The sequence below is a fragment of the Balaenoptera ricei genome, chromosome 17 (assembly GCF_028023285.1).
Source record: "Balaenoptera ricei isolate mBalRic1 chromosome 17, mBalRic1.hap2, whole genome shotgun sequence".
Lineage (NCBI taxonomy): Eukaryota > Metazoa > Chordata > Mammalia > Artiodactyla > Balaenopteridae > Balaenoptera > Balaenoptera ricei.
In genome coordinates this window covers 70402643-70417601 of record NC_082655.1, presented here as the reverse complement: position 1 = coordinate 70417601, position 14959 = coordinate 70402643, and the positions used below count along the sequence as shown (strand labels likewise).

The 14959-nt window shown below is 36.4% G+C and overlaps 1 protein-coding gene across 2 annotated transcripts in view; it reads right to left on the bottom strand.

The window, feature by feature from the left end:
• MYBL1 (MYB proto-oncogene like 1) overlaps nt 1–14314 on the bottom strand; it is a 33293-nt gene extending 18979 nt beyond the window's left edge. For both annotated transcript variants that reach the window (XM_059901219.1, XM_059901220.1), the window contains exons 1-5: nt 14119–14314; nt 5747–5852; nt 5358–5429; nt 3409–3501; nt 1803–2023 (exon numbers count right to left, since the gene is read on the bottom strand). In XM_059901219.1, coding sequence (XP_059757202.1) covers nt 1803–2023; nt 3409–3501; nt 5358–5429; nt 5747–5852; nt 14119–14138 — 512 coding nt within the window. In that variant the 5' untranslated portion in view covers nt 14139–14314. The remainder of the gene's footprint in view (nt 1–1802; nt 2024–3408; nt 3502–5357; nt 5430–5746; nt 5853–14118) is intronic.
• Between the last annotated feature and the right edge of the window lie 645 nt (nt 14315–14959).

Sequence of the window (14959 nt, the reverse complement as noted above, 5' to 3'; positions counted from 1 at the left end):
CACTGGAAGCATGGGGGCAGGGAAGGAGGAAGGAAGAGAAAAACAAAAAAATAAATAATAAGAAAAATAGTGCAATGCAGATCATTTGAAGTAGGATAAGAAAAGTGAGTAACTATAGTAATTTTGATTAGGTGGTCCAGGAAGTCCTCTGTGAGGTTACAGTGAAGCTAAGATCTGAATGACAAGAATGAACCAGCCATACAAGAACAGAAAAAAAAAAAAAAAAAAAAAAAAGAGCATTCCAGGTAAAGGGCATAGTGAGGGCAAAAGCCCTAAAGCCAAGATCAAACATGGTCATAAAATGCAAACCACAAAATACAGAATCCCAGTATTCTTTTTCACTTCTTACAACAAAATACCTATGAAAGAAAGAGTTCATTGGCTCCCCTTTTACCTAAGTTCCCCTTGTAAAAATGGAAGTCTTCAACCTACAGCTACTTGTAGTATAAATTTTTTAAAATACATAAACACTTACTGAGAATCTACTTTATGCTAAGCACTAAGCTAGGTTCTATGGACAGTAAAAAGATGTATCAAAGATTGAAAACATCAGAAGTTCCTAGACCAGGTTCAGTAACTTGGATAAAAAACCTTAACACTATGCTTTAATTTCCTTATCTACAAAACAAAGACAGCAATATTTGCTCTGCATATTTCACAAGTATATGAAGATTAATTAAGAATATAGCACCCTATCTCCAAGTTTCAGCAGGAGGGTAGGAGCCCAACTTTAGCTGACCTGGATCCAAGTTGTAAAACTACTTTCTAAAAAAGATATGAGAAGTTTGTTTTTCCTTTATATAAAGCCAAGTAACTACCACAGATGGGCACTCCAATTGCTAGGTAAGTGTACAATAGGATGAACTATGTGAAATAAAATTGTGCTGTCAAGTCTTCTGACTTAAGGACTAGTTATTGTTTATCTTGAGAACCTGTATGTAATGGGTCGTATCTGCTTGGCTATGTGGGTGAAAGGTGGGATTTCTCTCCGTTTTTTGCAATCTCTTATCAGATTGCCTATGATGGGCATCACATTCTGATTTAATGTTTATTCAACAGTAAAAGTGTTTTCTTTCTCTAAAAAAAAAGAAAAAAAAGAATATATGTAAAAGCATTTTATAAACCATTAAGTACTATACAGAGATTACAGCAATAAAAAACAAGTGCGTATCTTCCGAGTGAGGTATGGATTTTCCCAAGATTGTTGGTCTACTGTACTACAGACAGCTAGGAAACATTTGAACCAGTGCCGTGTATAGTGTACTTAGCACATCACTGCCCCTGAGGAAAGTGCTATATTTTAGCCACATCGATATATACACACTACTCATGATCTGAATGATACCATAATTAATTAAGAATTGAATTTTCTCTAATGCACTTTCATAGCAATTTTTTTCAGCCAGTGTATTTGTTATTCTCTGGTCTTATACATAGAATCCAATACGAAAGAAATCTCTTCAACTCAGATTCCATTCCAACTTAGTTTGTACAAAGAAGGTTGCTTAAATGGCACTGATGTGTAAACACAATTTTGGGAGTGCATTAAACGTTCACATAATCTAAAGGTCCATCATTTTGTTGCACAAATTACTGCTATAAAATATTTCATTAAAAAAGTAATTATATCCCTTACCACAAAATGTACTGATATTACAAATATCGCAAAGCGTTGCTTATATTCTGCAGTCTAAATTTTAATTATAAATAAAAGTCATGGGGTACTTATAAATATATTTAATAGTAACATAATAAAGATCAAGTTTAAGTACAGAAAAATGCATATACATTTATATAAGTACCTTCCAGGAAGTAGTTTGGCAATTTCTGCCCAACGATTTCCCAACCGCTTATGTGCTTCATAGATAATCCTGTCCTCCTCTTCTGTCCAGGAAGATTTCTTTACCTCAGGATTCAGATGATTATGCCATCTTTCTCTACACTGCTTGCCTATTCTTCCTTTTAAATGTTTTGCAATTAAAGACCATCTTTTTGGCCCATATTTCTGAACTAATTCAATAACCTAAGAAACAGAAAACAAAGTTTGAAAAAGCATTACCTTTTTTAAAATAAATTAAGTCATGGGGGTATAATGTAGAGTATAGTGGCTACAGCTAGTAATACAGTATTGCATATTTGAAAGTTGCTGAGAGAGTAGATCTTAAAAGCTCTCATCACAAGAAAAAAATGTTTACTACGTATGGGGATAGATATTAACTAGACTTGTGATCATTTTGCAATATATACATTATGTTGTACATCTGAAACTAATACATAATTATATCTCAATTTTTAAAAAGCACTACCTTGACAGAATTTTAAAACATAACTCAAGAATGCCATTTTTAATGCATTAAATCCAAACCACAACTGCAACTTAAAAAAACAATTTTACTAGTAACTATTCCTTCAGCATTTGCCAAGTTCAAAAACTGATCCCAAACTTATCTAAAATACAAGGTGTTAATTAAAGTGACTTGTAAGTTAAATTGTTTCATACAAAATTAATACGACATAACAGTAAAAATGTTGAGACTTAAGCATTTTCTACTCTTACTTTTTTTTTTTTTTTTAAAGCTTCAGCTGAAAGCCAAATAAATCATTATGGAAGCAGGAAGGATCTACAGTTACTGTCTTTTCATTTCTTCCTTTCTCAAACTGAAAGGATACAAATCATACATTTTAAAACTTACCATTGGCCATCAAGTAAATCAGATCAGTTCTGAGCCTGGTGAAGTTTGGGGTTTTTTTGTTTGTTTTGTTTTGTTTTTTGTTTTTTTTTTTACTTTGAGTGGCAGTAAGAATACTCTAATTTCCCAACTACATTAACAACATTTATGCCGTAAAGAGCATGAACTAAAGAGCAACTCTCAGTAGAGGACAGCAACTCTCCCATTCTTCTCACACTTTCATAACACAAAGAATTACCTTGGTTTTTGAATCATCCAACTCTTTGGGAACATGAGGCTCTGATATCTGTCTTATTTGGGGGTTCATTATAGGTCAAGAGGGAAAGTTAAGAATGACTTCCTTACACCTCACATTTTCAGATAAAATAAGAATAAAATTAAATTCTGTTTTTAAAATGCTAACTCAATTTTCAACAAGAAATTATATCCTAAATGTTGCTAACCTAAGCTCTAAAGAAGGTGACTAAGCTGATAGTATTTTTCCTTCTGCAAACCAAACTTTCAGACAGCAAAGGCTGTACATATTATATTTGGTTTGACTCAGTTCTGAAAAAACTACATTTCAAGATACTCAAGTTTCAATTCTTATGCAAGCAGTAACTCAGAGAACAAATCAAAGTGATTTAAACATGTATTTATGTGATAAAAAACCAATGTATTAGGAAGAAAAAAAGCAAGTCCACCTACACAGTGAAAATAAAGAATATGAACATGTTACCCTCTGATCTTCTTCTTTAGTCCAGGGACCCTTTATCAATTCTGGATTTAAAACTTTCTGCCACCGATGCTGACACTGAAAATCAGAACGATTCTGAAAGAATTCAGATGATTTTGTTATTGAACAATTGTCTTCCAGAAAGCAAGTCAGCCCAAACTTATATCTCACAACCTTAAGAAGAAAGTTTTCGAGAATAATGTATTCAATAGCATCCTTTAAAAATGTAGTATTCATTTTACATGCCCGTGTCCCAATTCATTTTTAATTAAAGTTGTCGGCATTGCTTAGACTATAAATAAAGACAACATATATTTGAAGTTAAATTATGTATCTCTATACTCTGCCTTATAACACAGCAAAAAGCAAAGCTACAACACAGATACTGCCATAAAGAAATGTATTGATGAATAAAAGGGAGTAAACAGACAACTATACAAAGCAGACATACGAACTCAAACAGCATAGCAGTCTGGATTCATATAGTATAGCAGTACATAACTCTAGACAATTAAAAAATCCTGAAAGGCATTATTAGACCACTCATGGTATTTAAAGGATGTTTATAAATGACAACCTCCAAGTTATCAAGTAAAAACTAAATATACCTAGATAGAAGATGTGCATTATATACCAGTTAAATTATTTAAGTGTTGAAGTTCAAAAGGAAAATGAATTTACCAGGATAAAACCTTATGTAGAAACATGCCAAACTCCAAAAATGATTAATAAGTGTAGCCTTATTTTAGTCAAGTCACAACCTAGTAACGCCTATGTATTACAAGGATAATAATAATAACACTTAACTTTTCATTAGTGATTCAGTTTCCAAAGATATTAGTTCATATACAGGATTACAGATAATTTAGAAGCACATAAATACAAATCCTTTATTTACCAATAGCTCTGTCCTGGTGCCTAGTGCACTTTTTTTTTTTTTTTTTTTTTTTTTAAATTAGGGTGTGTGCAGGGCCTGCAATCCTCTAATCTGGTCTCCTGTAATTTTTTTTTTTTTTTTTAATAGTAGATTCTTTTTTTTTTAATTTTAGTTTATTTATTTATTTTTGGCTTTGTTGGGTCTTTGTTTCTGTGCGAGGGCTTTCTCCAGCTGTGGCAAGCGGGAGCCACTCTTCATCGCGGTGCGCGGGCCTCTCACCATCGCGGCCTCTCTTGTTGCGGAGCACAGGCTCCAGACGCGCAGGCTCAGTAGTTGTGGCTCACGGGCCCGGCCGCTCCGCGGCGTGTGGGATCTTCCCAGACCAGGGCTCAAACCCGTGTCCCCTGCATTAGCAGGCAGATTCTCAACCACTGCGCCACCAGGGAAGCCCCTAGTGCACTTATTTTTATTCAAACTGAGCTTCTTCATTTACAGCTTCTGTACATCAGTGCTGATCCATTTTAAGGTTATCAATTTTTCAAAATAATCAGGCTGTTCCTGTATAGCCTTGTAGCATTTCTCTGTTCACTTCATTTGCTGTTATACCATTGAAATTAAACTGATAAAGCTAATGTAAATAGCTTTCCTAACTTAACTTCCATTTATTGAACACATGCTAAATGTCAGGAACTGTGCCAAACATCCTATATGTTACTTCTAATTCTCACAGCAACGTAGCTTTTTCTGGTTTTATTAATTAGCTACCAAAATATTTCAATATATTTAACTTCTCTCAAAATGTTTTACCATTTATCAGCAAATATTTATAAAGCCCTACCCAAACTTCATATCATTTTTGTTTTAGATTAGTAATCTTTTTAGATCCCTGGATAAACTAATTACTAGAAAATCAGACTTTATAAGCTTCCAATTGTAGGAAAATCAGAACAAAAGAGATGTTTTTAGGAAGGAAACCTAAATCTAAAATAATGTAGACACATTTCTGAAAAATAGCAAATGTAACCCCATGGCCTAAATCATTCACGTCAGCAATATAAGATAATGTTTCACTTACTTGAAGATGACTAGCAATTAGAGTCCAATCATCAGTTCCATGTTGTTCAACCAACTTCTTTAACTTATCATCCTATTAAAACAGGTATGAAAAATTAGAAAGTTCTCCCTCACCTTATTCCTGAATATAGATACTCTCCAATTCTTCCATGTCATATCTGGTGGCCATTTTTAGAAGGACTGAAGCCATTATAACACAAGTTCTCCCATTTACTAAACTGATTCTGTCAGTCTCAACATCAACCCGCTATTCATGTATGGTTGAAGAAAACTAATGTGCAAGTTAGTTGATGGATAACTTTTCTCATGTTTTGTTTTTAAATATCTTTAATATATATTATTAATCATTAAATACGAGCATGGAATTAGTAAGCCTTATCACATAATCACCTCATCTCTTGTCCATTTTACTCTATTCCAGAGTTTCTTCAACCCTTTTTGTTGTGGGACTTCATAATCATGATCAGCATACTGAAGGTCATCGTCCTCATCCTCACTGAAAAGAACACAGTTGTGAAATCAAGAATTTTATTTAAATATGTGAATTCAACCACTGAATCTGAATACACAGTTACGACTAAAGAAGCCATTCAGACTAGCAGACATATGTCCGACGAGATTATTCAAAGTATAAAAAAAAATTAAGAGTCATACAATGGAGAGGAGCTGTAGTTCTTACTGACACAGAGGAATGAAGCTAGATATGTCAGCAGAGGCCAAGTGATAACCTTTATGTCATGCTAAGGAGTTTGGCCTTTATTCTTTATTTGACCTTTAACCTAAAGAGTTAAAGGAATTTAAGTAAGGGAGTAAAAGACCAGTATCTTGTGTTTCAGCAAAAATCACTGGCAGGAATGTGGAGAGATGGAGGAAGGAAGACCAGTTGGTAATCTTTCACAATACCCCAAGTAAGAAATTATTAGGGCCTGGCAACGATAATGGTAAAATACAAAACACAGTCAGTTAAAAGACACAATGGAAGAAATGAGCCATTTACAACACCAACAACAAAAAAAGTTAAAATATGTAGAAATAATTTGAGTATACAGATCAAGTTATAGTAAACAATGAAACACTATTATGAGACACAGGAGAACAAATGAAAAAACATTCAGAGCACATTCTTGGAAAGGAAAACAATATTATAGATGTCCATTCTCTGTAAATTAATTCATAAATTTAGATTAAATGAATAAAAATACCAATAGATTTTCAGAGGAACTCAGACAGGCTGATTCTACAGTTCATATGGAAAAATAAACAGGCAGTAATAGCCAAAAAAGTTCTAAAAAAGGAGAGAGAGAATTAGCACTACCCAATATCAGAATATACCGTAGAGAAACAATAAATAAAACAGAATGGTACTGACACATGTGCAGATACTCAAATCAATGGAACAGAATAGAACATTAAGGAAAAAAACAAAACCCATATGGGAATTTGGTAAATTATAATAGTAACATATCAATCAGTGGGGCAAAGATGGACTTTTCAATAAAGGGTAAGACACTGGGTAGCTATCTTAAAAAATAAAGCTAAAGTCTTACTTTAAAATAAAAAATTCAGATGAAGCAAATATTTTACACTTAAAAAAATGAAAACATAATAGTACTATAAAAGGGTAGAATTCTATTTTTTACATCCTTGAGTAGAAGAAATCTAAATGTGACAAAAATCAAGAAACCATAAAAGAATAAACCAACTAAGGTCGTGATAGTAGCTATAGAAAGAAGCACATAAAACTGAGATATGAAAAAGGTAGAAACAAAAGGATTTTTCAACTGATGAATCTGAGAGACATGGGAGGAAGATTCAAGGACGACTCCAAAATTTCTGGCTTTGGGAGCATAAATAGAGCTATTCAATGAGATAACGAATAGAAGGAGAAACAGAACTTTGGGAGGTAGAAGGGAATGAGGAGAGTAAGCAGTTTGGACTGATTTCAAGGCACTTGAGAAATATACAGGTGGATACTGGGTATATCCAGAACAGCACTGTCCAACAGAAATGTAATGCAAGCCACATATGTAATTTCTTAGTAGCCACATTTAAAAAAAATAGAAACAGGTGAAATTAATTTTAATAATAAATAATATTTAACCCAATATATTTTTAAATTGTCAATTCAGCATGTAATCAACATAATCACAAAATTTTTTACATTCTTTTCTTCTTACTTAAGTCTTCAAAATCTGATGTGGCATTGTCCAGGAGGGAAGAGAGTGCCAAAGGCAAAAGAGAAAGAGAAAAAAACCAAGAAGATGAAGCTGATAGAAAGAGCCCAGGAGCAACAAAGTGAATTCCTAGCTACAGACAGAGCTAATCAGAAAAATAAAAATTAAATTAAATTAAAAAAAATTTTTTAATAAAATAAAATTAAAAGTACATAGCAATTCAGACTAGCCACATATCAAGAGCTCAACAGCCACATGTGACTAGTGGCTCTCCTACTAGGCAGAGCCGATCTAGAAGACAACTGGGCACATGGATCTTCTGCTCAGGTAACAGGTCTAGGGTAGACATACAGTTTTGGCAATCACCAGCACACAGAGAACAGTTAAAGCCATGAGAGCACAAAACCCCAGAAAAGAGGGCAGGTCTTTATGATAAACTGAATTAGAGGATTTTGAGTAGTCAATGGACTGAATAAAGTTATGAGCATCTGAAAATAACATGAGCTAATATTTACTTAACGTTTCTAAGTACCAGACATTGTGGAAAATGAAGACCTAGATTTAATATATACGGTTTACAGATCCTTTGCAGGAACTTCTAATTTCCCTTGATTTGTCAATTCCATTAGGACCAAAATTATTCTTATCCGACCAAACAAGACACCAAATCCCCCACCCACCTACCTATGACATCTAACTGCTTCTTTAGTTTAATGCACTTCATTATTCCAATACTTTCTCCCCTAAAGCTAATGTCTATTTTAATAATCTGCCAGTCCTATTTCCATATATGATTGTTTTGTTAAACTATGCTGAAAATAAAAGCACAGGTTTAATTAAATACCTGTTATTTGCAGCCATCTTCAGCTATCAGAAATATCACTTGATTAGCCACGATTAAATTGTTAAATTGGAGATGGTTCAGGATCCAATGACTTCATAAATTTCTAAGAAGGCTAGTAAACCAGATGAAACACCATACTGAAGCTTGCTGTCCACTGTACACACTCATGGAACCTACCCGTCCTTCTCAATGCTATCACACTTGCCAACCTTCCCAACCAGATTGCAAACTCAGGAGTTCAAAGACCATGTCTAATACGTTCACCTCTCTTCATCAAGCACAGTACCTGCCATTCAAACACTTGTAAAATTACTGAATGATCTTGCTTACTCTTTCACCTCCTCCAAGTATTCTGTATTCCAAAATTACCTCACTCCTTCCCAACCCAATCAAAACTTTTACCTCCCTTAATACAGCTGATCTCAAGTTGACATGAGAAAGAAAACTTTTTTTTAACAAATGCAAATACCTCTAAGAGGAGGTAAAAAGCATTCCCATTTATTAATAAGAACTTTCAAAATCCAAATGCACCTCCAAGTGGTAGAATTTTAAGAAGCATAAACTCCTGAAACAAACAAAAAATATATTCAGTACAGAAGGGGTTCTTTGGGGTGTCTACTAATATTGCCTAACCTTTCCTAGAACTGTCCCCTGCAACATTATCACTTCCTGTCATCCCAAACAGCCCTCAGTCATGCTTTTTACAGGTTCCCCTCTTTTCTTCCCTCCCCTCAGACCCCCAACACCTTCCATAACAGCATACTTGAGATTGCTTTAAAAATTAGGTTATTTGAAAACAATTTTTAATTTGGGGACTCACCCATATAAATTTTGAGTATTCACAAAAATATCAACATCACATCTAATCTGTACAAAATTCACCTTATCAGTATTCTTATAAAAATATGTTAAGTTAAAGATATGAGTCCAGATATGTTATTTTGGTCAAAAGACTAGTTTCCAAGGAATAATATTCCTGAAAACGTATTCATTTTAACTTCAAAAACCTGCCTTATTTTTTAACCACATACTTGATTTGTGAGAAATTTCTATTTCTACAAGAGGTTTCATTCTCTGTCTTGCATCAGCATGGCCATCATGTTCAGGAAGCTGGGTTTTTTGATTGGTTGAGTGTGAGGGAGGATTAAAGTAGAATTCTTAGAATCCATCTCTCTACCACTGGGACTTCCCTAGAATCTACCTACCTAAATACTTCTTAGTTTTAGCATTAAGTTATTTCTATATTATTTAAGTAATCGTTGAAAGGATGATAAAACTTTCAAGCAAGCGTGACAGAAGATCCTAGAAACTCATCACTAGCTACAACATAAAGTTGCCTGAGAATGCCTACAATTTGCGAAGAAAAACGGGAAGAGATAAAACCCCACAAATAACTTCACCAATATTCTACTTTCACCATTTAACAATGAAAAGGTCCCATTGCTTAATAATGGTTAGACACCATCAAAACAAATCATTATTTTATTTGCTTTATTTGTGGTTTTATTTGCTTTATTTTTCTGCTTTCTACTTCATTTTTTAGTATTTCTGTATTGTAGCTATCAATGCTGGTAATATCTAATAGTTAAATAAAATCAACTTCCTACTATCTATCTGTAAATAGATAAACCATTTTTAGCCTAGGGTGACTAATCTAGAAGACAGTAAAAATAGGTGAAATTATTTCTCCAGTCACAAAGCAAAAACTGAAGAGGAATTTGGTCTTTGAATCTCCATTCAGGACTTGGTTTCCAGAATCATTCTGCCAGTTTTATTTTTTAAGTCAAAGAAAATATTTATTCTGTAACTGTCTAATACATAAACTAAGTACCATATTCAAAAACTTTTATAGATTATGAATGAACAAAGTGATTAGGGTGATTATGAAACTGCAAAATGAAGAGCATATGCACACACACAAAAATACTATGACTCATTAGGCTAAGAAAATGGTTACGAGTAATTCTACACTGGGGTGTAAGCTAATAGGATGTGATAGTCATAACTTTCCCTGTGAAATAATACACAAACTATTCACACTTGGCAATATTAAGATAAAACATTCAAGAGAAGTTCAATTTTAAAGAACAACAATTATTCCACCTAAAAAAGAGTAAAACGTAGTGTGCCAAAGGAAGAATTTGAGATTTTTTTAATTTATTTTTATTTGAATAGAAACTGATTTGAATTAGAGAAATATCAGTAGTTTTATAAAATTTGCTCCAGTAAAATCACTTCAACTTGATAATATTTTAAATCAAACTGCATCAAGTCTGAATATTTTTATCATAATCAAAAAATACATCTTTATTATACTGTCTTGACAGGATAACTGTGAATTTTTTTAAGTTCAGTCGAATTCAAGGTATGAAAATTTACCAGTTTGATTTAATAAAGTGAAATCAGGCCACCCAGTGGTTAATACGATGTACTGCATACATGAATATTTTATTTCCAAATCTGGACTGCAAACTAGCATCATTATAGTAAGACAAATTCGACTTTATTTGACCATCAATAGCAATAATGAAATAAATACTGAAGGGATTTCTACCTAGCTATCCATAAACAAAAACAATGCAAGAACATTTCTATTTTATTCCATTAGTGTGTGTATATTTTTAAATGAGGAAAGATGATTACAAAAAGAGTTCAAAATAGGAACTATATTAAAGCTAGATGGTACCTTTTAGACCACAAAATCCAAACCCCTTATATTAACAGACAAAAAACAGGGCTATAGAGTTTACTTGCTTTCCCCAAACAATATTGCTAATTACAAAGTTGATTTAAAAATCAGTTCTCATATTTCAGTATTCTTCACCCACAACACCCATCTCACTAGAAACAACACAGTAAAATTGCTTCCTACACACACACATACCGCACTGAAAAACATCTTCCAATTCAAGAGCTGGCTTTTGTCTTTCCAGTTTAGTATAGTCACCAATCACCTCAACTGTAAATACCTGAATCTGTTCCTACTTAAACAGGCCTTCTAGCTTCTAAATGACACTTTCTAAAGCTTATTTTTAAGAGTGGAACTGGCTTTTAAAACCTAAAATTAATTACTTAATACATAAATATGGTTAAAAATCAAATACATGTTAATAACAGATATACCAATTTTAGTATTGCCTGTAAATTATGTCATTAAAACCCCCAGTGGGATCTAAAAACTATTTAAAGTCACAACACCAAATAAACCTTTTCCTTTATGTAAATCCAGATCAGAGATATATAGCTATCTTAAAGATCAAAAGAGCTAACATCCTTCAGTTGTTTAAACCTGAGGTAACATTTTTTTACTCCTTTTTTTTTTTCAGATCATACAGGAGAGGTTATTACAGGATTTATGCCTGTAGTTTTATGCAAAACTTTTATACAGCGAAGTATAGTTTTCAATCAAATACTTAAATGGTTGTATAGTGGAGATTTTAAAGTGACTGAATTATGTCCTTTTTCATTCAACTATAAATTAGGTTCATATTTATTATTAAGATACTTAAAGGCATGAGACTAGACTTTGCCCAGTAGATTATTTATCCTTTAAAACATTTCATATTCTATTATTTTTTAAGATAAATAAGTCATATTTACATATACAAGAAATATAATTTAGAGCACAAAACACATTCAAGTATGAAGACCCTAAGAAATATACCATTCAGAGATGATAATTCCTCATCACATCTTCTACCTGTATACTCCCATAGGGAGTGTAGCTTCACCCCACCACATTTAATTACTCCAGACTTATGACTCTTTCAATCATTCTGTAATACATTTCAATTAATTTATACAGCTGACAGGAATAAAAGTCAACAGTGCAATTAATGTTTAGATCTCAAAGCTCACAGTATTGTCAATAAAACAACTTATACAGGCAAATTAATCATTAAATCACTTCTTTCTTAGCCTATTATTATGAAGCATATGCAAGTTATGGACAGAAAAACTAACTGGAGAAGGCAGGGTTATGACATTCAAGCATCCATGTCTAACCATAACTAACTGCTAATGACAGCATTAGCCAAGAAACTGTTTCAAATAAGATTAACATCAATACTGATAAGTAGATAATGCCACACACTGAATATAAACAAACTCCTGTTATTGAGTTGACAATATTCACTTGTCACCTTGCTTAATGAAGGTATATTTAAAAATTCAAAAGAAAAGGCCTAAATCAATACCTCAGTAATTATAGTTACAGGAGATTTTAATATCTATCTTTTCTGAAGACTGAGAAGTCAATCAGGTCCTTGATGTTCTAGAGTAGTAATTCTCACCTGGGTGATTCTGCCCCCAACAGACATTTGGTAATGTCTGGAGACACTTTTGATCGTCACACCCGGGGGAAGCGAGGTGTTACTGGCATCCACCGGGTGGAGCCCAGGGGTGCTGCTAGACATTCTACAAAGCACAGGACAGCACCCCTCCCACCCCACCTTCCCAATACAAAGAATTATCTGATCCAAAATATCAACAGTGCCTAGGTTGAAAACCCTCTTCTAGAGAAGTGTGTGTGTGTGTGTGTGTGTGAGTGTCTGTGTGTGTGTACATCTGTTCCACCTCAAGAGTTTGATCTATTCTGTAGTTGCTACAAAGTAATAATCTAACAAAGACTAATAATCTAACAAAGACTTAATTACATTCTATGCTGATTTCTGCAAAAGATACCTTACGTGCAGCAGATGCTTAATAAATGAAGAGCAACAAATACTATGTGTACTTATTGCCAATTTTTAACAGAAATCTGCAGTGAATGAAGCTAGTACTAAATTTCAACTTGGGAAATACACCTCTAGTTGAGACTTTGAGGCTGTGGATCTAGATAAATAAAACCATTTGGAAATCCTGTCAAACATCTTTTCATGTTTATTTAATAATACTGACAACTAAAAGATACCGTAGTTTTTCGTCATCTAAGTAATTCCTACACACAATTTAGGAGTAGCTACTATAATGACAAATAAAAATGAGAAGCGTAAATTCATCCTAGCAAGTTTTCCAAAAAAACATGCCCTACCTCTGTGCAACACTTAGGCACAGTCAGAGCCCAACAGACACACAAAATATTAAGTGACTCAAACACATTGTTTTATTTTAAGATCAAGCTACTGGTGGTAACAGTGTGGCATCTTCCCAGTAGAAGATATTAAAAATACATACATAAAGCTGAGAACATGAGTATGGTAATTACAGTAAACATCAAAAAACGTCCTCTCTCCTCAGCTATTCTTCAGAGGACTTCCACACCTTTCAAGGGAGCAAAGATGGCAGAGGGGTCCCCACCCAGGTTTATCACAAAGTTCCTATTTTTAACTGGCCCAGTCATTCAGAGAAAAAGAGGCCCTCTGAACACCATTTTCAGGTCGTCCAGGCAGGACACTTCCACTTTCATCTGCGGAGCGTATTCCCTGAAAGCGCACAGACTTACCTGCCAACTCCCACCAAGAAGTGGCTGTGAGCGTTTGGGGGTCTGGATGTACGCTGTGGGGAGAGTCACTCAAAAGAGCAACCTGGGCATCTGTTAGTCACTTTCTGAGTCTGAAACACACTGGTCCCCAACTCCACACGTCACGGCTGCGCTGTGGCCAGCGGGCCGAAGCGGCTGTGGAGCAGCGGGAAGAAAACCTCTGCCCCGGCTGGGGAGGGCCTGGTGCGGAAGCAGCGGGAAAGGAAAGGGAATCTGAGCCGACACTGTGCCGACGGGCCTGGGCGAAAGGGATGTCACCCACCTGCGCGACCTCTTCGCCATCCTTCAAGTACCGCATAGGCGCGGGCTGGGCGGGGACGCAGTTCAGCCTCCTCCAGCCTCAGGCTAATGCTCCTTCTCCCCGACCCTCCCTCCGCTTCCCTCTCCGAGGTCCCTCTCCGCGGCAACCGAGTGCGGAACGCACGTCCCCGGCTGGGCAGGACAGAAGGACGGAGGGGCGGACCGCGACCCGCCCCCGGTCCGCAGCGCCGCTCCTAGCCCCGGCCCGGCCCGGTCAGGGATGCCCCCAACATGTCAAGAGGCGCGCTCCCGCCCTCCGCCGGCCCCTCCCGCCACCTCTCAGTCTCTTCGCCGCTGTCCCAGCGCGGCTCCGCCGCGGGCGCCGACCCCCACCCTCTCCCCGCAGCGAGCAGCCCTGCAGGGCTCACAACCTCCCGCAGGGTTTTGTCCGCACCGCCGAATCTCGCGCCCAGCCTCCCTCAAGAGCCGCCGTTTGAATCTGCGCACGCGGCCCCGAATCTTATTGGCTGTGGCGGCCGCACGCGGGGGGACGAGGGCGGAGCGGGGAGAGCGCGCGCGACTCGGGGCGGGGCTGGGGAGCTGGAAGCCGGGACTGGAACCCGCGGGAGTCGGGGAAGGAGCTGGGAGCCAGGGGGTGGGGCCGCAGGCCAGGCTCGCGGGTCCAGCAGTGACAGGACCCGGAGCGCGCAGAGAGCCGCACCCGAGGGGGCGGGACGCCGAGGGCCGCGCGGGGCCTGCTGGGAAAGCGAGTTCCAGGCTCGCGGAGAGGCGTGTCCGGAAGCGGCGGCGGGAGCCCAAACTTCCCGGGGTGCGCGGACGGTGTCCCGGAGGGTTGAGCTGTC